The 22,583-nt window shown below is 39.0% G+C and overlaps 1 protein-coding gene and 1 pseudogene across 25 annotated transcripts in view; both read left to right on the top strand.

The window, feature by feature from the left end:
• SERAC1 (serine active site containing 1) overlaps nucleotides 1-22,583 on the top strand; it is an 84,847-nt gene that overhangs the window by 7,544 nt on the left and 54,720 nt on the right. For 6 of the 25 annotated variants that reach the window (XM_078370378.1, XM_017971512.4, XM_017971511.4 and 3 more), the window contains 8 exons: nucleotides 1,274-1,349; nucleotides 2,683-2,774; nucleotides 5,560-5,596; nucleotides 10,596-10,732; nucleotides 11,914-12,003; nucleotides 15,670-15,801; nucleotides 17,826-17,947; nucleotides 19,022-19,150. In XM_078370378.1, coding sequence (XP_078226504.1) covers nucleotides 2,684-2,774; nucleotides 5,560-5,596; nucleotides 10,596-10,732; nucleotides 11,914-12,003; nucleotides 15,670-15,801; nucleotides 17,826-17,947; nucleotides 19,022-19,150 — 738 coding nt within the window. In that variant the 5' untranslated portion in view covers nucleotides 1,274-1,349; nucleotide 2,683. Of the gene's footprint in view, nucleotides 1-1,273; nucleotides 1,461-2,682; nucleotides 2,775-5,559; nucleotides 5,597-10,595; nucleotides 10,733-11,913; nucleotides 12,004-15,669; nucleotides 15,802-17,825; nucleotides 17,948-19,021; nucleotides 19,151-22,583 lie in introns of all 25 variants that reach the window. The other 19 variants (XM_078370387.1, XM_078370379.1, XM_078370381.1 and 16 more) reach the window with 6 other exon arrangements.
• LOC100401228 (histone deacetylase 1 pseudogene) lies at nucleotides 12,909-14,618 on the top strand (annotated as a pseudogene).

The following is a 22,583-nucleotide window of genomic DNA, read 5'->3' as shown; positions in this document are numbered from 1 at the left end:
CATACTTTATATAGCACATTTAAAGTGTAACTGTTTACTGAAGGAATAGAAATAAATGGTATAACTTTAAACCAATTAAAGAGTAATAAAATCTTGATCTATCCAACATATGATAAATGTAAATGGATTAAATTCATCTATTAAAAGAGAGGTTTTGAAATTATAAATGATACCAAAAGATTATAACCATAATGGAAAAAGGTAAAATAGTTAAATACTTTAGAGGAAACTGGCATGGATATATTAATATATGAAACAGAACTTAAAGCAATAAATATTCATAGAGATAAAGGAAGATAGTATGTGATGTCAAAAGGAAGAAAGTACTGTTTCTAATAATCATGAATCTGTCGGTACCTAATGGCATATCTTTTCACATCATGACCCCCAAAAAAAGGTAGTATTTGTTTGCCACACTGATGGGGTGTTCTGCACTAGAGCATAAGATCTATGAAAGCAAGGGCATTTTGTTTTCATTGTTTAGTCATTAGCATCTACAACAGTGCTTGGTTCATAGGGACTCAGAAAAGGATTTGCTTAATGAATTAAAAAATGGACAACGAAAGGGGAAAAATGACAAGTTTACAAATCAGGATGAAACTTTAAAAAAAACCCTTTCATACTGGTAGATCATGCAGACAAAAATTAGCAAGGCTACTCAATGGCTGTCTGGAGCTGTGAAAAAAAGTTAGCAAGACTATAGAAACAAAATTAACAAGCCTAGTATAATGGATATATTCTGCTCACAACAAAAGAATAAATTTATATGATACATTTATAGATATTAACTGGAACCAGGTAACAAAGCAAGTCTTTATAATTTTAAAGGATCTATGTCACATAGCACAATAAGATGTAATCTTTGCCTGTAATCCCAGCACTTTGGGAGGCCGAGGCAGGTGGATCACTTGAGGTCAGGAGTTCAAGACCAGCCTGGGCAACATGGTGAAACCCTGTCTCTACAAAAAAATACAAAAAATTCGACAGGTATGGTGGTGGGCACCTGTCATCCCAGCTACTTGGTAGGCTGAGGTGGGAGGATTGTTTAAACCTGGGAGGCGGAGGTTGCAGTAAGGGGTGATTGCACAACTATACTCCAGCCTGGGTGACAGAGCCAGACCCCGTCTCAAAAAAAATAAAGATAATCTTTAAAAATTTTATATACTGGCAAACTAAAAGCCACACTCTTAAAACAGTTCACAGATTAGAGAAAAATTACAGTGGAATTTAAGAGTGAGAATTTATAGTCTTTTTTTTTTTTTTTTTGAAACAGGGTCTCACTGTTGCTGAAGATGGCAGTCTGAAGTACCGTGGCATGATCTCAGCTCACTGCAGCCTCCACCTTTCAGGTTCAAGCAATTCTCCCATTTCAGCCTCCCGAGTAGCTGGGGCTACAGGCGGGTACCACCACACCTGGCTGATTCCTTTTGGTAGAGCCAGGGTTTCACCGTGTTGGCTAGGTTGGTCTTGAACTCCTGACCTCAAGTGATCTGCCCGCCTCAGCCTCCCAAACTGCTGGGATTATAAGAATTTGTAGTCTTAAATGCATTTGTGAAAGAACAATAAATGCTCGTCTTAGGCATTATTGAAGAAGTTAGGAAAAGGACAGGGTGCACTCAAAGAAAGAAAGAAGAAAAAAAGAGCAAAAAAAGAAAACAAAACAAAAGAGAGAGGTACCTTCAAGGTACCTCCTTCCTTCCCCTGGCAGCAAAAATCTCACTATCCACAGACAATCTGATATGGTTCTAGAATACTGAGTTGTGTTCTGGGAATGATTGCATCATATTTAGATAATCTTTACTTAGTTGATTAATTAGTTGAGTGTCAGCTCTCCTTTGATAGAATGCCAACAATTAACAAATCTCAAAATTTTTAAACAATGTGGGTACTCTATCCTGAAGGAACTAGAGAAAAGCTAAATGTGTCTGGATTCTAAGTGTACCGTCCATGTAGAGCTTCTCATTTCTGTAGGGCCTTCAGTCATCAGAGATAAATACATACACATATGTATATTTTCAAAGACATTAAATTTTTTTCATGCCTGTATTGGTATTCTGATTAATAATGTAATTCTGATTACCTATTAATTCTTGTGTTCTGGGACTGATTGTATCATATTTAGATCATCTTTCCAATTGTGAAAACTATGCGTGATTAGACATAGTATGAGGAAGAATAATGAAAATACTAACAAAATATAATTTAATAAGTCTCTCTTAAGTTTTTAAGGGAGAATTTTTTTTTTTTTTTTGAGATGGAGTCTCGCTCTTGTTGCCCAGGCTAGTGTGCAGTGGTGTGATCTTGGCTTACTGCCACCTCGGCCTCCCAGGTTCAAGTGATTCTCCTGCCTCAGCCTCCCAGGTAGCTAGGATTACAGGTGTGCACCACCATGCCTAGGTAATTATATATTTTTAGCAGAGACAGGATTTCTCCATGTTGGTCAGTCTGGTCTCGAGCTCCCGACTTCAGGTGAGCTGCCTGCCTAGGCCTCCAAAGTGCTGGGATTACAGGTGTGAGCCATCATGCTTGGCCGAGAAATTTTTTTTAATTGGAAAGTTTTTTTTGTGATCTTGAAAAAGCTAACTCTGTGGGTCATCCACTGTGATGGTAACATGTTCTTGTAGTTAAATGTTTTGAATTAGATGCTAAATTAAATTTGTTGTAATTGTTCTACTTGCACAGAATGTCCCTGGCTGCTTATTGTGTCATCTGTTGCAGAAGAATAGGAACCTCTACTTCCCCACCAAAAAGTGACACATACTGGAGAGATATCAGTGAGTACAGCTTAAACAACTTATTTTCGTATAGAAACAGGGTTAGACTTGTGGCTTTTTCCAGGGCGGGCCACAAAAACTTATTGAACCCATGATGAAATCTCAAATTAGTTTATGTCTTTCTGTACTAATAGTCCACCCCAAATTTATAGGACCAGAGCCATACGTACTTCTTTTCCTTGAAAATTCTTTTCCCTCTTCTACTTCTGTCAAATTTCATACTCATCATCCTAAACTTAAATAGAACTGCATTTTCATTCAGCAGATATTTATTAAACTCTTGCAAAACAAAGTGCTAGGCACCCATATTAGGTTCTGGGCATACAGTGATGAGCAAGGAAGATGCTGTCCTTGCCTTAGAGGGGCTTGGGATGTGGCTGCAGTCTACTCCATTTGTAGCCTTGCCTTCACTGAGGAAGCTTCTCTGACACCCTAGGCCAGGTTGGATCTGTTACTTGTCATTTCTAGGGTCAGTATAGAACTTAGTTAATTATCTGTCTTTTCCCATATGCTGTAAACCCTGCGAAGGCAGTATTTTATCTTGTTTACCATTATAACCTAGTTATTTATTATGCATGGTATATCGTAGGTGATCAAATAGTATTCGTTGAATGGAAGAATGAAATAACTTACCTTTTCTGAGCATTATTTCCTTTATGTATAAAATGAGAAGATTGGCCTAGAACATCTTTTATTCATTTGGCAATAAGCAAAACTATTTAACTGACCATGTACTCTGCCAGGTACAATACTAGGCCCTAAGAAAACAATATTGAATAAAACAAAGTTTTTTTTCTCATGGAGTTTCTTTTTGGTCTTTAAGACAAATCTGTTTTTAGGGATAGATCATTTTTATCTAGAAAATTCTGATACTGTGTTTTAAATACAAAAAGAGAAGTAAGGACAAATGTCATCTTGGCAGCATAAGTTGAATCTCTGAACAAAGCACTATCTCTATATGTGCAACAAATTATAGGTTAAGGCTGGGTGCAGTGACTGATGCCTGTAATCCCAGCACTTTGGGCGGCCGAAGTGGGCGGATCACTTGAAATCAGGAGTTCAAGACCAGCCTGGCCAACGCAGGTGGCCATCGTGAAACCCCATCTCTACTGAAAATATAAAACTTAGCTGAGTATGGTGGCAGGTGCCTTTAATCTTAGCTCCTCAGGAGGCTGAGGCAGGAGAATCGTTTCCTGGGATTGCAGTGAGCCAAGATTGTGTCATTGTACTCCAGCATGGACAACAGTGAAACTCTGTCTTTTTATATATACATGTGTGTGTGTATATATATATATATAAAATCTATGATATATAAATATATTTTATTATATATAAATATGTATACATATATATACACCTTTATATATACATATATAAAATATATATAAAAATATATGTATATAAAAAATAGATTTTTGTGGGTTATCCTTAGTACCTAATCATCATGAGTACCATGTCAGTTAAGGTTGTGCGCGGTGCATGCAATAGAAACTTGAGTCCAGTGGCTTAATATGGTTTTCATTCTTCTTATTCCATAATAAGTTAAGGTGGAGACAGTTTAGGGCAGGAATTGCAGTTTAGCAATCTTTTTGTCTTCCTGCTCCATTTTTTTCATTGTCCTCACGGTCACAAGATGGTTGCTGAATCCTTGGGCATCAAGAAGCAGAGGACCAAAAGCCATCTTGAGGCTTTGTATTTTTATGTGGGGAGGGATCCGCCTCTGTAGACTTCCATCTATATCCAATTGGCTACAATTGTGTTGCACAGTTAACCCTATCTACAGATTTCTCTGGGAATTTGATTATTTTTAGGTGGCAATCAGATTGCATATTTGTAAGGACTAAAGGGCATGTGTATTGGGCAAGCAATTAGCAATGTCTGCCACGGGAATTTTTTAATATGGAAAAAGTTTTCGAAGACCCAAACAAACATTTATAAACTTGCAGAATATAATCTATATTATGTTATATTATATTTTAATTTAATTTATTTATTTTGAGATGGAGTCTTGCTCTGTCACCCAGGCTGGAGGGCAGTGGTACGATCTTGGCTCACTGCAGTCTCTACCTCCTCACTTCAAGCAGTTCTCCCGCCTCAGCCACCTGAGTAGCTGGGATTACAGGTGCTGGCCACCATGCCCAGCTAATGTTTTTTTTTTTTTTTTTAAGTAGAAACAGGGTTTCACTGCGTTGGCCAGGTTAGTCTTGAACTCCTGACCTCAGGTGATCCTCTCGCCTTGGCCTCTCAAAGTGCTGAGATTACAGGCGTGAGCCACTGCACCTGCCCTAATCTCCATTTTAAATGGGGCTATGTACATCTATACCTTACCATCAATTATAACAATTACTTTAGAAAACATTCTTTTGTGTCCCCACTTGACAATAGAATCCTTCAGTATAGTACTAGTAGTGATAGAGACAGTGCTTCCCATTCCTTTATTTAATTGTTAACTACAAGGGGTCAGAAGGGAAGTGAGTTGCCTGCATGTTGCATTCAGTGGAAGACCTGTAGTCCTACCAGCATCAGTAGTGGAACAGGGACTAGGAAGGGGAGAAACGGGAGTATGAAATGTCATCAATACACATTATATTTGCACTCAGTGTTTAATTGATTGGTGTGTTTGAGGATAGGAGACCATTTATTGATAGCACCTGATTACATTAGTAGAAAAATAATGACTTCTCATCTGATAATATGTGATATAGGTAGAGAATTACTCTGTTGCCTATTTCCTGTCACACTTTAAAAAATGAAATTCATCACATTGACTTTTTTTCTTTTGAAGGAAATATAATAAAGTTTACTGGATCACTTATTTTAGGGTAAGTTGTCAACTGTGGAATATTAATTGGCTTCATTATACTCTATTTGAAATCTCGGTGGAAGTGACTTACAGGTTGCATGGGGTATTCAAAGGGTATAGATTTTGGAATTAGACTGGTGGATTTAATCACTGATTCCACTACTTAAATTGTTGTCATGATATTTCCTTACCTTCTGAGGAATGCTTTCTCTTGGAGCCAGCTGTGTACCAGGAACTCTGCCTACCTGGCACTGCTGCTGTGAGAAAAGCACTTTGACACACTCATGTCAGGCACTCACTTTCCTGTGACACACTTAAAGTCATGTTGTGTGTTAGTTTCTAAAATGGGTGAAAAGGTACAAATTACTATAGTCAAAAGTATTTTGGAAAATCCCTTAAATCACCGTAAAACTCACATGAAAGGAAATTGAGGCTGACTGAGAAAACCAGCAGATTGATATCTCCCATCCAGTGTTCCCTCAGGAACACATGTGTGATGAATGCAGTGACCCTCTTTCAGCAAACTGTTAGTTTTCACATTCCTCCTTTTTTTTTTTTTTAGGGGAGGAATGTATATGTAATACCATCGTACTATATTTATTAATACTTTGTTTTACTAGTACAAATATAAAATTAGCTCAGATAATAAAATGATAAAGGAGATATGTTTGGCATTTTATCCAAATGCATACATTTCTCTATGACACTGTAATGTAAGGCAAAATATATTTAGATAATTTTCCCCTTTGACTCATTCTGGCCAAAGGATAAATGTACACATACCCTTTTCTGTAATGCAGTATGTCTAGCTCACAATTATATTCAGGATATAGTGAAAATTAATACAGTTTTTATTATAGTAAATAATTTTGTCTTTCATGGAAAACATGATAAAAGTACTGAATACATTTACTCCTTTTGTTGGCTGTTCAGATACATCCTCAAGAAAGCAGAGGATTCTTTTTCTTTTTTTGAGACAGGGTCTTACTGTGTAATCCAGGCTAGAGTGTGCAGTGGTGTGATGTCCACTCACTGCAGCCTCTGCCTGCCAGGTTCAGGTGATCCTTCCACCTCAGTGTCCTAAATAGCTAGACCACAGGTGTGCACCACCACACCTGGCTTTTTTTTTTTTTTTTTTTCATATTTAGTAGAGACAGGGTCTCGCCATGTTGCCCAGGGTAGTCTTGAACTCCTGAGCTCAGGTTATCTGCCTGCCTTGGCCTTCTAAAGTACTGGGATTAGAGGCCTGAGCCACCACCCCTGGCCAAGAGCAGAGGATTCTAAAGAACCTTCTTTGTGTTCCTCTGGCTAGCCAGTGTCTAAACTTTGTTTCACCTGCTTGCCTGAGGGTGGAAACCAAAGGTCAGAAGGTGTAGGAAAACAATATTGCTAAGCTCGGAATCCAGAGGACAACCTTTTTGTCAGGATTTAGGGAGTGTGTTGTCAATCTGATTAGGAAAAAAGAAATCGTCATTTTGAGATACACAACAAACAACATTTAAAAGTTAACTTCAGTATTGCTCTTAGGAAAGGAGAAACTTTCATATGTGGATGATGGGAGTACACATTGGCTAATCTTTTTGCAAAAAGTTTGTCATTATCTAGCAAAATTGAAGATGTATACTATCAGAGGGTATGTAATTCTAGATACGTACCCTAGAGGAACATGTATGGGTATGCACAGTACAGATATATAAGATATGTCTTTTTTTTTTTTTAAGAGACAGGGTTTCACCATGTTGGCCAGGCTGATCTCGAACTCCTGACCTTGTAATCCACCCGTCTCAGCCTCCCAGAGTGCTGGGATTACAGGCGTGAGCCACCGCTCCGGCCGAGATGTATAAGATACATAACAGTGGCCGGGCGCAGTAGCTCACTCCTGTAATCCCAGCATTTTGGGAGGCCAAGGCAGGTGGGTCACGAGGTCAAGAGATTGAGACCATCCTGGCAAACATGGTGAAATCCCGTCTCTACTAAAAAATACAAACATTAGCTGAGCATGGTGGCGCACGCCTGTAGTACCTGCTACTCGGGAGGCTGAGGCAGGAGAATTGCTTGAACCTGGGAGGTGGAGGTTGCAGTGAGCTGAGATCCTGCCACTGCACTCCTGCCTGGCACCTGGCGATACTCTGTCTCAAAAAAAAAAAAGATATGTAACAGCATTGTTGTAATAGACTCAAACTAGAAATGTTCTCACTGCCCATCTATGGAAGAGTGAATAAATAAGTTGTAGTATATCCATCCGTGCAATGGATAATTGCATCCTATAGGAAAATCTAAGTTAAGGAAATACATTTCACATGCAACAACGTGGATGGATCACACAAATACAAGGCTGAGCAAGAGAATTCATGTAGTGTGAGTCCATTGATGTGCATTTCAAAAACAGGCCAAACTAAGCTCTGTTGTTTAAGGATGGGCATATAAGTGGTAAAACTGTAAAGAAAAGTAAGCACATTGTTATAATGAAAATCATAATAATATATAGAGATGAGAACAGGTTATAATCAGGGAGAGGCACACTGTGGGCTTCTGGAGTACTGTTAACATTCTGTTTCTTGTCTGGGTATGATTATGCAGCTATTTATTATTATTTGTAAACTAAGATGTGTATATACATATATATGTGCATATATAGTCATGTGTCAATAATGAGGATATATTCTCAGTAATGTGTTGTTAGCTGATTTCATTGTTGTGCAATCATCACAGAATACACTTGCACAAACCTAGACAGTAGAGCCTGCTACACACATAGGCTGTATGGGACAGCCTATTGCTCCTAGGCTCCACACCTGTACCGCATGTGACTGTGCTGAACACTATAGGCAATTAGAACACAATGGTAAGTATTTGTGTACCTAAACATATCCAAACAAAAAAATGTACAGCAAAAAAATTTTTAAATGGTACACTTATATAGGGCACTTACCATGAATGGAGCTTACTGGACTGTGAGTTGCTCTGGGTGAGTGAGTGGTGAGTGAAGGTGAGGGCCTCAGACATTACTGTGCACTACTGTAGACTTTATCAACACTGTGTACTTAGACTACATGAAACTTTTTTTTTTTTGAGATGGAGTTTTACTCTGTCACCTAGGCTGGAGTGTAGTGGTGTGATCTTGTCTCACTGCAACCTCTGTCTCTGGGGTTCAAGCAATTCTCCTGTTTCAGCCTCCTAAGTAACTGGGATTACAGGCGCTCGCCACCATGCCTGGCTAATTTTTATATTTTTAGTAGAGATGTAGTTTTGCCATGTTGGCCAGGCCGGTCTCAAACTCCTGACCTCAGGTGATTCCCTGCCTCAGCCTCCCAAAATGCTGGGATAACAGGTGTGAACCACTGTGCCTGGCTAAACTTTGTTTTTTTGGTTTTTTTTTTGTTTGTTTTTTGAGACAGAGTTTCGCTCTTGTTACCCAGGCTAGAGTGCAATGGCGCGATCTCAGCTCACTGCAACCTCTGCCTCCTGGGTTCAAGCAATTCTCCTGCCTCAGCCTCCCGAGTAGCTGGGACTACAGGCGTGTGCCACCACACCCAGCTAATTTTTGTATTTTTAATAGAGACAGGGTTTCACTTTGTTGACCAGGATGGTCTCGATCTCTTGACCTCGCGATCCACCTGCCTCGGCCTCCCAAAGTGCTGGGATTATAGGCGTGAGCCATTGTGCCTGGCCTTTTTTTTTTTTTTTTTAAAAAGACAGACTCTCACTATGTTGCTTAGGCTGGCCTTGAACTCCTGGACTCAAGTGATCCTCCTGCCTCACCCTTGTAACTAACTGGGACTACAGGCATGCATCACTGCACCCAGCTACAATACATTTATAAAACAATGTTTTTTTCTTCAATAATAAATTAACCTAGCTGGATGAAGTATTGTGCGCCTGTAGTCCCAGCTATTCAGGAGGCTGAGGCGGGAGGATTACATGAACACAGAAGTTTGAGGCCAGCCTGGGCAACATAGTTGAGACCCTGTCTCTAAAAATAAATGAAGTCCAGGTTTTAATCATTAACCTCAGCTTACTGTATTTTTTTTTAGCCATAAGCTTAAATTTTTGAAAAACTTTTTGGCCTTTGTAATTACACTTAGTTTAAAACACACACACATTGTATAGCTATATAAAAATATTTTCTTTATATTCTTATTCTATAAACTTTTGTCTATTAAAAAATATTTTTGAGATGAGATCTTGCTCTGTTGCCCAGGCTGGAGAGCAATGGCTACTCATGGGTGCAGTCATAGCATGCTGTAGCCTCGAACTCCTGGGATCAAGGGATCCTCCTGCTTTAGCCTCCTGAATAGCTGAGACTACAGGATTCACTACTATGCCAGCAAATTAAAAAAAAAAAAACTTTAAAAATGTTTTTGTTAAAAATGAAAGCACAAACTCATTATCCTAGGCCTACACAGAGTCAGGGTCATACATATCGCTGTTTCCACCTCCACATCTTGTCCCTCAGCTTGCAGTGGCAAGCTCTTCAGGGGCTGGGGCACACATGGAGCTGTCATCTCCTGTGAGAACAACACTTTCTTCTGAATACCTCCTCAAGGATCCGCCTTAGGCACTTTATAGTTAAATAGAAGGAGTACACTCTAAAATAGCAATGAAAGTATACTGTAGTAAACACATAAATCAGTAACATGATCATTTATTAAGTATTATACACTATACATAATTGTATGTGCTAGGCTTTTATAGGACTGGCAGCACAGATTTGTTTACATAGCATCACCGCAAACGTCAGTCATGTTACGATGGCTACTCAGTCACTAGGAGGTAGGAATTTTTTTAGCTGCATTCTAATCTTATGAAACCACTGTTGTATATGAGGTCTGTTCTTGAACAAAAAGTCAGTTTGTGGTGCATGACTGTATAAATGTTATATGCATAGTACTGTATATATGTTATGTTTCCCAATAAAAAAGAAAGAAGTTTACTATGATGAGCTTAATAGAGAAGAGTAGCTCTTGTGTTACATTTGGATTGTGTATTTATGATGAATTTTTTGTTTTCTCTTTAAGAGGTTCTTTATTTCTTACATATGAAGTTCTGGCCCTGAAGAAGGCTCTGACATTAGATACTCAAGTGGTAGAAAGAGAAAAAATGAAGTCATATATATATGTGCACACGATTTCTTTAGATAAAGGAGAAAATCACGGTAAGTTTATTGTAAAGTAATCTTCTCTTTGTGAAAAATGGAAGCTAGTTATTGAAATTAAAAATGAGTCTATTTAAAACACAGTATTAGTAATGTGGATTCAGCTAATTCTAAGAATCACCAAACCCCATGAAAACCAAGTTCCTAAAGAATTAATTGAGAATCAAATTTTGGACTTCTGTATTTAACCCAGGTTTGCAGCTCTCCTAAAACTAAGTGAAGACTAACTGACATTTTTAGTGTGAACCTGGAATTCCACACCTTAGTGGGACTGTCAGTACAGAGGCTGGCTTTCAGTTTGGCAAGTACAAAAAACATGCTTTTGTCATTTAGCTCAGCAATATTTCTGTTTTAAGGGATGTATTCATGCAAACCAAACTCATGAGATATATTCATTAATATGAATGCCAACTCATTTCTTTTAATTATCTGTCACGAAAGCTAGAAAACCTATCTTTATTAGTTAGGACTTTCCACTTCTCAGTATTTAGGTCACATGGAAGCCCTCATTAGTGATCATATGGTTGCGTGGCAAACATGAAATTTTAGAGCAGAGGAGTATATTTTCATCAAAATATGGGTAGCATGATGAATCACACACTTGACTCACATCTGTCTGTTCCTACCCTGTGAGCCAGAATTTACCAGTTAACATGATGTTCCTTGAGTGGGTCAGGCTCTGCTGGTCTCCTGTATCTGCCACCACTCTGCCCTGTTGTTATTAGTTATTACATCACTTTCATGTATTGCAACATGCTTTAATGGCATGTTTATAGTTTTAATTCCATAGAAAATTGTTGTTGCTTATAGTATACCTGTGTAGTGAGACCTAATTTCGTTAGTAAAGTATCTCCAAACTTCAGTTTGAGGTTGAGCTCATCATGAAGGACATTTTCTTGAATATTGCAAAACCTATGTTGTATATGAAGATTTTTATTAGTTTTAGTTAGTGTTTTTGTTTTTACTTTTCCCTGACTCAGAGAGCAGTCTCTTTTTGGAATTGAGAGCTCTGCATTTCCATAATGATTTTAGTTGCGTTGATAGTGACAATAAAAAGACAATGATGCTATTTTGTATTTTCTTTGTGAAAAAGTTTGGCGTTTATACATTTCTCTTTGAAACATTGGAGCATAGTGTTAAAAATACATTCTAAGTTTTACTTAGTTTTATAATAATTTTAGGTATTGCCTGGCAGGCAAGAAAAGAACTTCACAAAGCAGTAAGAAAAGTATTGGCAACGTCAGCCAAGATACTACGGAATCCATTTGCCGGTAAATATCAAATAAATGACTTGAAATCCTTATCAGTAATCTGAAAGTCATTGGAATGACCAATCCGAGACTTTTTCATTTCTTACACTAATATTTTCTATAGCTATGGAAAATTAATCAGGCTGGGTGCGGTGGCTCATGTCTGTAATCCCAGCACTTTGGGAAGCTGAGGCGGGTGGATCACCTGAGGTCAGGAGTTCGAGACTAGCCTGGCCAAGATGGTAAAACCCTATCTGTACTAAAAATACAAAAATTACCCAGGCATGCTGGTGGGTGCCTGTAATCCCAGTTAGGAGGCTGAGGCAGAAGAATCACTTGAACTCAGGAGGCAGAGGTTGCAGTGAGCCAAGATCGTGCCAGTGCACTCCAGCCTGGGTGATGGAGTAAGACTCTGTCTCAATAAAAAAAGAATAAAAGAAATTAATTGAGTAACATTCTCTTGGACTGTATTTAATTTTAAGGGCTCCATACTTTGGACAGTTTTCTTTCTTCCTTAGATAATTGTGAATAAACATGGAGTTAAAGTATACCCTAGGCTCTTGATGAATGTTTTATAATTTTAAATTTGTTAGAATATCACTCCCATGCCTTGTCATAATGAGCATAGTAGATAAAAAAACGTAGCTTTCTCAATCAGGTTAATCTACAATGTGGAGCTAGATAGAAAAGAGCTTATCTGATCTTAAAAAGTTGCCATGAAAATAAAAGGCAGGAAAGCTTTCTACAATTAAAAGACACTTTATTAAATCCTGGCTTTAAAAAAAGCTTTAAGGATTTTTTTTTTTTTAATTGGGGAAGCATGATTTGGGAAGATTTTTGTTAGTGTTTTTGAATGTGATAATAGCATTGTGGTTATTTAAGGGAATGCAGGATTGTTCTTAGGAGATGCAGATTGAACTGTGAAAGGGTAAAATGTCATTTTGTCTGCATCATCCTTTCAAATAGTTTGGGAAAAATTACATATGAATATAGTTTAAGAAAATATGGTAAAGACTGACGGGAGGGACGGGAGGCGACCAAGATGGCGCAGATGCAGGGCACCTGGCGGAAAGTCTGTTACTACTACGACGGGGATGTTGGAAATTACTATTATGGACAAGGCCACCCAATGAAGCCTCACCGAATCCGCATGACTCATAATTTGCTGCTCAACTATGGTCTCTACCAAAAAATGGAAATCTATCGCCCTCACAAAGCCAATGCTGAGGAGATGACCAAGTACCACAGCGATGACTACATTAAATTCTTGCGCTCCATCCGTCCAGATAACATGTCCGAGTACAGCAAGCAGATGCAGAGATTCAACGTTGGTGAGGACTGTCCAGTATTCGATGGCCTGTTTGAGTTCTGTTAGTTGTCTACTGGTGGTTCTGTGGCAAGTGCTGTGAAACTTAATAAGCAGCAGATGGACATCGCTGTGAATTGGGCTGGGGGCCTGCACCATGCAAAGAAGTTCGAGGCATCTGGCTTCTGTTACGTCAATGATACTGTCTTGGCCATCCTGGAACTGCTAAAGTATCACCAGAGGGTGCTGTATATTGACATTGATATTCACCATGGCGACGGTGTGGAAGAGGCCTTCTATACCACAGACCGGGTCATGACTGTGTCCTTTCATAAGTATGGAGAGTACTTCCCAGGAACTGGGGACCTACGGGATATCGGGGCTGGCAAAGGCAAGTATTATGCTATTAACTGCCCGCTCCAAGATGGGATTGATAACGAGTCCTATGAGGCCATTTTCAAGCCAGTCATGTCCAAAGTAATGGAGATGTTCCAGCCTAGTGCCGTGGTCTTACAGTGTGGCTCAGACTCCCTATCTGGGGATCGGTTAGGTTGCTTCAATCTGACCATCACAGGGCACGCCAAGTGTGTGGAATTTGTCAAGAGCTTTAACCTGCCCATGCTGATGCTGGGAGGAGGTGGTTACACCATTCGTAATGTTGCCCAATGCTGGACGTATGAGACAGCTGTGGCCCTGGATACGGAGATGCCTAATGAGCTTCCATACAACGACTACTTCGAATACTTTGGACCAGATTTCAAGCTCCACATCAGTCCTTCCAATATGACTGACCAGAACACGAATGAGTACTTGGAGAAGATCAAACAGCGACTGTTTGAGAACCTGAGGATGCTGCCACATGCACCCGGGGTCCAAATGCAGGCGATTCCTGAGGACGCCATCCCTGAGGAGAGTGGCGATGAAGACGAAGAAGACCCTGACAAGCACATCTCGATCTGCTCCTCTGACAAACGAATTGCCTGTCAGGAAGAGTTCTCAGACTGAAGAGGAGGGAGAGGGGGGCCGCAAGAACGCTTCCAACTTCAAAAAAGCCAAGAGAGTCAAAACAGAGGATGAACAAGAGAAAGAGCCAGAGGAGAAGAAAGAAGTCACAGAAAAGGAGAAAACCAAGGAGGAGAAGCCAGAAGCCAAAGGGGTCAAAGAGGAGGTCAAGTTGGCCTAAGCAGACCTCTCCAGCTTTGGCTTCCTGCCGAGTCCCTCACCTTTCTCCTCTAACTCCTCAGATTTTATATTTTCTATTTCTCTGTGTATTTATATAAAAATTTATTAAATATAAATATCCCCAGGGACAGAAACCAAGGCTCTGAGCCCAGGGCAGCTGTACTGGGTGAGCTTTCAGGAGTTGCCTTGCCACCCATCTTAACTTTGAACCACAAAGGGTGCCAGGTGTAAGTCAAAGGGATACTTTTATGCAACCATAAGACAAAATCCTGAAATGCCAAGTGCCTGCTTAGTAGCTTTGGAAAGGCACCCTTATTGAACATTATAGAAGGGGTGGCTGGGTTTTCAAGGATCTCCTGTTCTCTTCAGGCTCCTAAGGTAACATTAGCCATTTTTAGATTGGTTCTGTTTTCATACCTTCCCACTGGCCTCAAGTGAGCCAAGAAAGTCGCACTGCCTGCCCTCTGTCTTCCCCTAATTCTGCAGGTGGAGGTAGTCTAGTTTTCCTTTTTGAGATACTATTTTCATTTTTGTGAGCCTCTTTGTAATAAAATGGTACATTTCTATAAAAAAAAATATGGTAAAATAATAATAGCTGTCGAATCTAGATGTGATGTATGGATGTTAATTTATCATTCTTTCTTTCATATATTTGATCTTTTTGAAAAAGTTTTGGGGAGAAAAAGATTTAAAAAATGACCACATATGAAAGACACCAGAATATATAAAACAAAAGCACACATTGAGCCTGGGTGATGTAATGAGACCCTGTCCCTAAGAAACTAAAAGAAAAAGATTAGCTGGGCCTGTTGGTACACACCTGTGGTCCCAGCTACTCAGGAGGCTGAGGTGGGAGGATTGCTTGAGCCCAAGAGGTTGAGGCTGCAGTGAGCCATGATCATGCCACTGCACTCCAGCATGGGTAACAGAGCGAGACTGCCTCAAAAAACAAAGCAAAACTGAACCCCTTTTCCCCGCCTCCATAAAAAAGCACACATAATAGTCATAACTGTAAATGTAAAAGATAGTATGACAGAATTGAGAACAAATAATATCAGTCTTTATCAATACCTATATACATATGGATTTAACTCTCCAGTTGTTGATTTCAAATATTTATAAATTGCCATCTTAAAGTGAAGATAAAAGTATTATCTTAACTGTTCACATTGTCTTGGTTTCTTTTTCTTTTTGCAAAGATGCCTTTAGTACAGTTGATATAGAAGATCATGAATGTGCTGTGTGGCTGCTCCTACGGAAGAGCAAGTCAGATGACAAAATGGCGCGACTGGAGGCTGTGCGGGAAATGTCGGAGACCCATCACTGGCATGGTAATGACGGCATGGTGGCATGCCGTCAGCTGACTCTTGTTTTTGGATGTCAAAGACAAGGGAGTGAGATTCAGTAAGGAAAATAATTCAGGCAATCTTAGTATATATAAAAAAGTATTTAAAAAATTTTAAGAAGCTTCAGTGATACAAAAAGTAGAAAGCCTGCTGACCTAGTAGTCAAATGTGTTTGGTAAGAATAGCCTCAAAAATGAGGAATATACATTTGTGTAACTTCCTACCAGAACGAAGTTATATTTGAGTGCATACTTCTTTGAGAGAAACCCTTGATTGTGATAGTTGCCTAATGTATTTGGATTTTCTTTTGGTTTCTATTTAATGAATAAATTGAATTGCTTGCTATACCATACAATTATATTTGCTTTCAACTCTTTACAATCTACTTGGCTCTAATACTAAGAGTTAGTCAAATGTACCCAATTTGTATGTGTGTATATCATTTTTTATGGACCATTTGAAATATGTAATTGTGTTTAAAAATCACAAGTTTTCCAATAAAAATACTTTTAAAATAACTCATATATGCTCGGATTATAGTACATGGACTAAGCTATAATTTGTTAGTAAAGCTGTCTTGTAAAAATGGGCAAAATAAAAAAAAATAATTTTCTCAGCTGGGCACAGTGGTTCACACCTGTAATCCCAGAACTTTGGGAGACCAACAGAGTGGATCAGTTGAGGCCAGAAGTTCAAGACCAGACTGGCCAACATGGCAAAACCCCGTCTCTACTAAAAAAAATACAAAAAAGTTAGGCATGGAGGTGTGTGCTTGTAATCCCAGCTACTTGGGAGGCCGAGGCACAAGAATTGCGAACACAGGAGGTGGAGGCTGTAGTGAACTGACATTGCACCACTGCGCTCCAGCATGGACAGCAGAGCAAAACTGTCTCAAAAAAAAAGAAAAGAAAAGAAAAAATTCTCAAAAGTTAAGTCTCAGAATGAGATCTCTGCAAATTAATTTGTTAATTGGTTGGCATCTACAATGATAATTTATAATATAAGTATAAGCTCACTTAATGTTGGTGGAGAATTAGAATAGAGATACTTTTCAAAATCTGCTTTCCAGGGCTCCATTCCAGACTTACTGTATCAGAGAAATCAGAGGAAGAGCCCTGGCCCATAGATTTTGAAAAAGTTCCCCACTTGATCCAGAAATACTCACCAAGGTTATGATTGTTATTTTTTTCAAGATAGAGTCTTGCTCTGTCAACCAGGCTGAAGTATAGAGGCATAACCTCGGCTCACTGCAACCTCTATCTCCTGGGTTCAAGCTATTATCCTGCCTCAACCTCCCAGATAGCTGGGATTATAGGTACCCGTCACCACGCCTGGCTAATTTTTGTACTTTTAGTAGAGACAGGGTTTCACCATGTTGGCCAGGCTGGTCTTGAACTCCTGACCTCAGATGATCCACCTGCCTAGGTTTCCCAAAGTGCTGGGATTACAGGCCTGAGCCATGGTGCCCGGCCAACCCCAGGTTATAAGCTGCCATTATTGAAAATAATGTTTGCTTTCGTGGCTGGAATTTTGTTTTTGATATATAAAGAATGGTGTGTTAATTCAAAGTATTGCTATCTGGAACTGCAAACTAAATATTCATGGACATTATGAATACCAAAACACCATATCATCACTATGGGGCAGTAGGCTTAAATGCAGCCTCATGTGTTTTGAGTAGCAGTCAGAACAGCTTTTGAATGCTGGAATTATTTTAAGAAGAAGTTAAATTGGTTTGACTTACCAATTTTTACCTTGAGCTTCATTTTTTCCAAAATGTTAGGCTGTGACCCAGTCCCCAGATATATGTTGAGAAGAGTTGGGAGGTCAGTCCTGGAAATGTATCTAGCTTAGAGGTATTGTAAATGTAGTTGTACTTGGGAAATTTTGGATTACACATTTGCAGAGCAGTTTAAAAATTAGAGTGCTTTCAAGTAGTTTGTTCAGTTAATCTTTATGAAATCTATAAGCTAGTTTTTGTATTAACAAAAGATATGCTTTTTCAATAGATTACCAGTATAGGATAATTGCTCAAGCCTGTGATCCGAAAACTCTTATTGGTTTGGCACGAAGCAAAGAGAGTGATCTTCGCTTTTTTCTCCTACCACCTCCTTTGCCATATTTAAAAGAGGTAAGTAAAACCATAATAATAATTTAGAGAGTGGAAAGTGGTTTAATATATTATCTTCAGTTTGGCTACAAAATGCTTTCAAAAAGTAGTTGTTGGCTGCTTCTCACAAGCAGATAAAGTAGGATGTAAAATTGAAATCATAGTTTTTATAGAAAGATTTGATTCCTCAGGAGGTGCTGTTCCTCCTATATTATATTCTGCTTTTGGTAATTGGGAGTCTGTAAAGTGTTGGGTGACTTCATAGCATATCAGCATCCATGAGTTGATCCCTTCTGAGTTTCTGTAGGTCAGGTTTTCTCAGCCTCAACACTAGTGACATTTTGGGCCAGATAATTCTTTGTGGTAGGAGGCTGTTGTGTAAATTGTAGGGTATAGCAGCATTCCTGGACTCTCTACTCCCTAGATGCCAGTAGCACCCCCTGGTTGTAACAAAATGTCCCCATACATTGCCAAATGTTCCCTGGGCAAAATAGCCCCTGGTTGAGAACCACTGTCATAGATTTAAAGCATGTTTCTTGAGTATCTTTCCTAGACTAAAAAATGAAACTCTTAAAACTTCTGTGTTAGCAGTTTTTTGAAAAATAGTAAAATGAGTATATGAGATATTATTAGAGAAAATGAGATAGTAACAAGTTCTCGATTTGAAAAGCAATAGCTTTAATTAGTAAGGATACAATAATTCATTTTGAGTCAAGATGTCGAGAATGTCAAGATGTCACTCATGAAAATTGAGTTAAAATTTACAATAGGTCTCTCAGTTTGAAGTAACAGACATGAAAATATAGAATTCAAAATTAAATGATTGTTTATTTACCTGGGCGAGTGAGTGTTTTCAAGACTGAAAGCAGTAATTTATCTCTGATATCTTTTTCCCTGTATGTCTATATCTATATCGTGTGTGTGTGTGTGTGTGTGTGTGTGTGTGTGTGTGTGTAGAGAGAGAGAGAGAGAGACATATACACACAATATATGGCTTTGATATATATGGCAAATACCGGCTTTGAGTCTTTGGATATTTTTTGTTGTACTCAGTTGTTGAGTATTTATGAAGAATTTCCTTTTCTTTTATTTCAGGATTCTTCCACTGAAGAAGAGCTCAGACAGTTGCTGGCTTCCTTACCTCAAACAGAGCTAGATGAGTGTATCCAGTATTTTACATCTTTGGCTCTTAGTGAAAGCAGTCAGAGTCTGGCTGCTCAGAAGGTTAGCTCATTTATTCATTCAGTAAATATTTTTGAGTGTCCACTCTTTCCAATGTATTGTTTCAGGGGCTAGCATTCACCCAGTAACTGAGTAAACAGGGTAACTTTTGATTGCGCGGCATGCCCTGGGCTGGATCTCAGGGATGACAGGGAGGCAGGTACGTAAATAGTCACAGAATGTGTGAGAGAGATACAGGTAACTTCAGGAGCCCTTCACTCTGCTTACAAGGTCATTTGCAGCTTCACAGGAGGTAACTCTTAAATTGTATCTTAATGAATAGGACTGAGCGCAGTGGCTCACAACTGTAATCCCAGTGCTTTGTGAGGCTGAGGCAGTAGGATTGCCTGAGGCCAGGAGTTTGAGACCAGCTTGGGGCAACACAGTGAGATCCCTGTCTCTATAAAACATTAAAATAAAAAATGAACTGGACGTGGTAGCACGTGCCTGTAGTCCCCCAGCTGTTTGAGAGGCTGAGATGGGAGGATTACTTGAGCCCAGGAGATTGAGGCTTTAGTGAGCTATGATTGTGCCATTCTAGCCTGAGCAACAGAATGAGACCCGGTCTCAAAAAAAAAGGCTGTCAGCGAATACTGAATTCTGGTATTCTCGGTGTGTCATGTCAGCAAGTTTTTATCTTTATAAAAATCTCATATCTCTAAGAGAAATTAGAAACGAATAACCATCATTATTAACTGCAATAACTGTGTAATCTATTCTATGAAAGAAACATATTTTGTCAGTAAAAAAACACAATATTCTATAATCTTTTACCAATTAAATGCATTTTGTCATTTTTCCCTTTTATGAGAAATTAGGGACACATCAGTAGATATGACTTGTCTAGTATACTTTGTGTAATTTCCCCTTTTGGGTCACGTCTTGGAATTGTTTCAGTGAATTATAATGGTTTTTTCTTTTTGATGGTGAGAATTCTATCACCTGACCTCTAGAGCCCTTTCTGTAGGCTGATCTTCTCTATCCTTTTAAAATCTATTCCCAAAGTGCCTGGAAGGTACCTTGGTTTTTTGACAAGATATTTCTGGCTCTTTTTGATTCTTCCTGCCCTGCAAGATTCATTTGCTTCTCCAAGAAGATCTGATTCTTCTTACAGGAAAAGATTAGAGTCCAAAACCCAGGCACTAGGTGTGCATAATAGTTCTACGTAAAGGTAGAGCTCATGGACCCTGGGGCTCCTAGACATCCAAGTAACAGAGCAGAACAATTACTTTTCTTAAAAGGCTTTAAATTTATGGTGATATTTCCAATTCAACTAGTTTTCTTTTTAATCCATATACCATAAACCCTGTAAAACTATATAGTTCATTGGGTTCTAATATACTCACAGAGTTATACAATAATTACTGCAATCTAATTCCAGAATATTTTCACCATCCCCCAAGGAAACCCTGTAACCATTAGCAGTCCCTACCCATTCCCCTCTCCAGCCCTTGGTAAACACTAATCTATTTTTTCTATGGATTGGCCTCTTACGGACATTTCATATAAATGGAATCATCCAGTATGTGGCCTTTTGTGTCTGACTTCTTTCACTTAGCGTAATGTTTTCAAGGCTCAACCACATTGTGGCATGTCAGTGCTTCATTCCTTTTTATGGCCAAGTAATATTCCATTGTATGTCTATGCCTTATTTTATTTATCTGTTCATCAGTGATGGACATTTGGGTCATTCCTATTGTTTGGCTATTATGTATGAATAATACTTCTATGAACATTCTATTGTTTGGCTATTACGTATGAATAAAATACATAAAAAAGCAAAGCATTTTTCCTAATTTGAAAAAAAAAAAAGCATTTTTCCTACTTTCTCACACCACTTAACACTTTTGACACCAGATGTGTGGAGGGTTTTTCTTTACACACTCAGCAGTTTTCCATCAGACACCAGCTTAGTGTCCTTTAATTTAGTTCATTTCTGACACTATCTACTTAGAGATGGTGTCAAAGCCCATAGGTTAAGGGCTCTGTCCCACAGGACTGCACCCCACTTCGGATGCCAGTTGCAAGTTCCAAGTGGTGAACTGTGCCTCTGATCAACCAGCCAAAAACCGGGAGTGCCTATGACTCTCTTGTTGGGTCTGATTACTCATGGAATTCAGGAAAACACCCTGCTTACCCATTTATTCTAAAGGATATGACAGAGGATGGGGATGGACAGCAGATGGTAGAGATGCATAGGGCAGGCTATGTGGGAAGGGTTGGCAAGTCTTCATGCCCCCTCCGGGTGCACCACCCTCCAGACAACTCCACATGTTCAGCTATCCAGAAGCTTTCCAAACCCGTCCTTTTGGGTTTTCAAGGTTTTAATCAGTTGGCATGATTGATTAAATCATTGACCTTTGGTAATCACCTCAACCTTCGGCCCCTCTGTCCTCCCCAGAGGTTGGTGAGTAGGGCAGAAAGTTCCTACCCTCTAATCATGCCTTAGTCTTTCTGGTGACCAGCCCTCTTCTTGAAACTATTTAGGGGCCCTCCAGCCACCAGTCATCTCATTAGCATACAAAAGATACTCATCACTCTTGAGGGAACCAGGGGTAGAGACCAAATATAGATTTCTTATTAGATCTCAGTATCAGCATTCATGTGCATGTCTTTGTGTGGCTGTATGTTTTTAGTCCTCTTGAGTATATACCTAAGAGTGAGATTTCTGGGTCATATAGTAACTCTGTGTAACTTTTTGAGTAACTTTCAGATGTTTTCCACAGAGACTTTACCATTTTACGTGCCCACCAGCAATATATGTCATTGTCCATCTTTTATTTTAGCCATCCCATTGTATGTGAAGTAGCTTCCTCATTCTGGTTTTGATTTGCATTTTCCTAATGCTTAATGATATTGAGCATCTTTCCATGTGCTGTTGGCACATATATCTTCTTCGGAGAAATGTCTATTCAAATCCTTGGCCCAATTTTTTTTTAACTGGTGTTTTTGTTTTTGTTTTTGAGATAAGGTCTCACTGTGTTGCCCAGGCTGAAATGCAGTAGCTATTCACAGGCAAAATCATAACGTGCACTACAGCTTTAAACTCCTGGGCTCAAGCAATCCTCCCGCCTCAGCCTTCTGAGTAGCTGGGGCTACATGTGTGAGCCACCATGGCTCCCTTTGCTCATTTTAAAATTGGCTTACTTGTCCTTTTGAAGCATCTTTTCATGTTGTAGCACCCAATTTAAAAATTTTTGTTGTTGTTGTTGTTGAATTTTAAGAGTTTCTGATATATTCTAGACACAAATCTCTTATTAGATATACTGAATTATAAGAGTTGAAATTTTTGTTGTTGAATTGTAAGAGTTCTTTATGTTGTTGAATTGTAAGAATTCTTTATATTGTTGAATTGTAAGAACTCTTTATATATTCTGGATACAAATCTCTTATTAGATATGTAATTTAAAGATATTTGTCCCATTCTGTGGGTTGT

Source organism: Callithrix jacchus, chromosome 4 (genome assembly GCF_049354715.1).
Source record: "Callithrix jacchus isolate 240 chromosome 4, calJac240_pri, whole genome shotgun sequence".
NCBI lineage: Eukaryota > Metazoa > Chordata > Mammalia > Primates > Cebidae > Callithrix > Callithrix jacchus.
The sequence above is the reverse complement of the archived record's forward strand: the minus strand, read 5'-3'. Positions and strand labels throughout refer to the sequence as shown.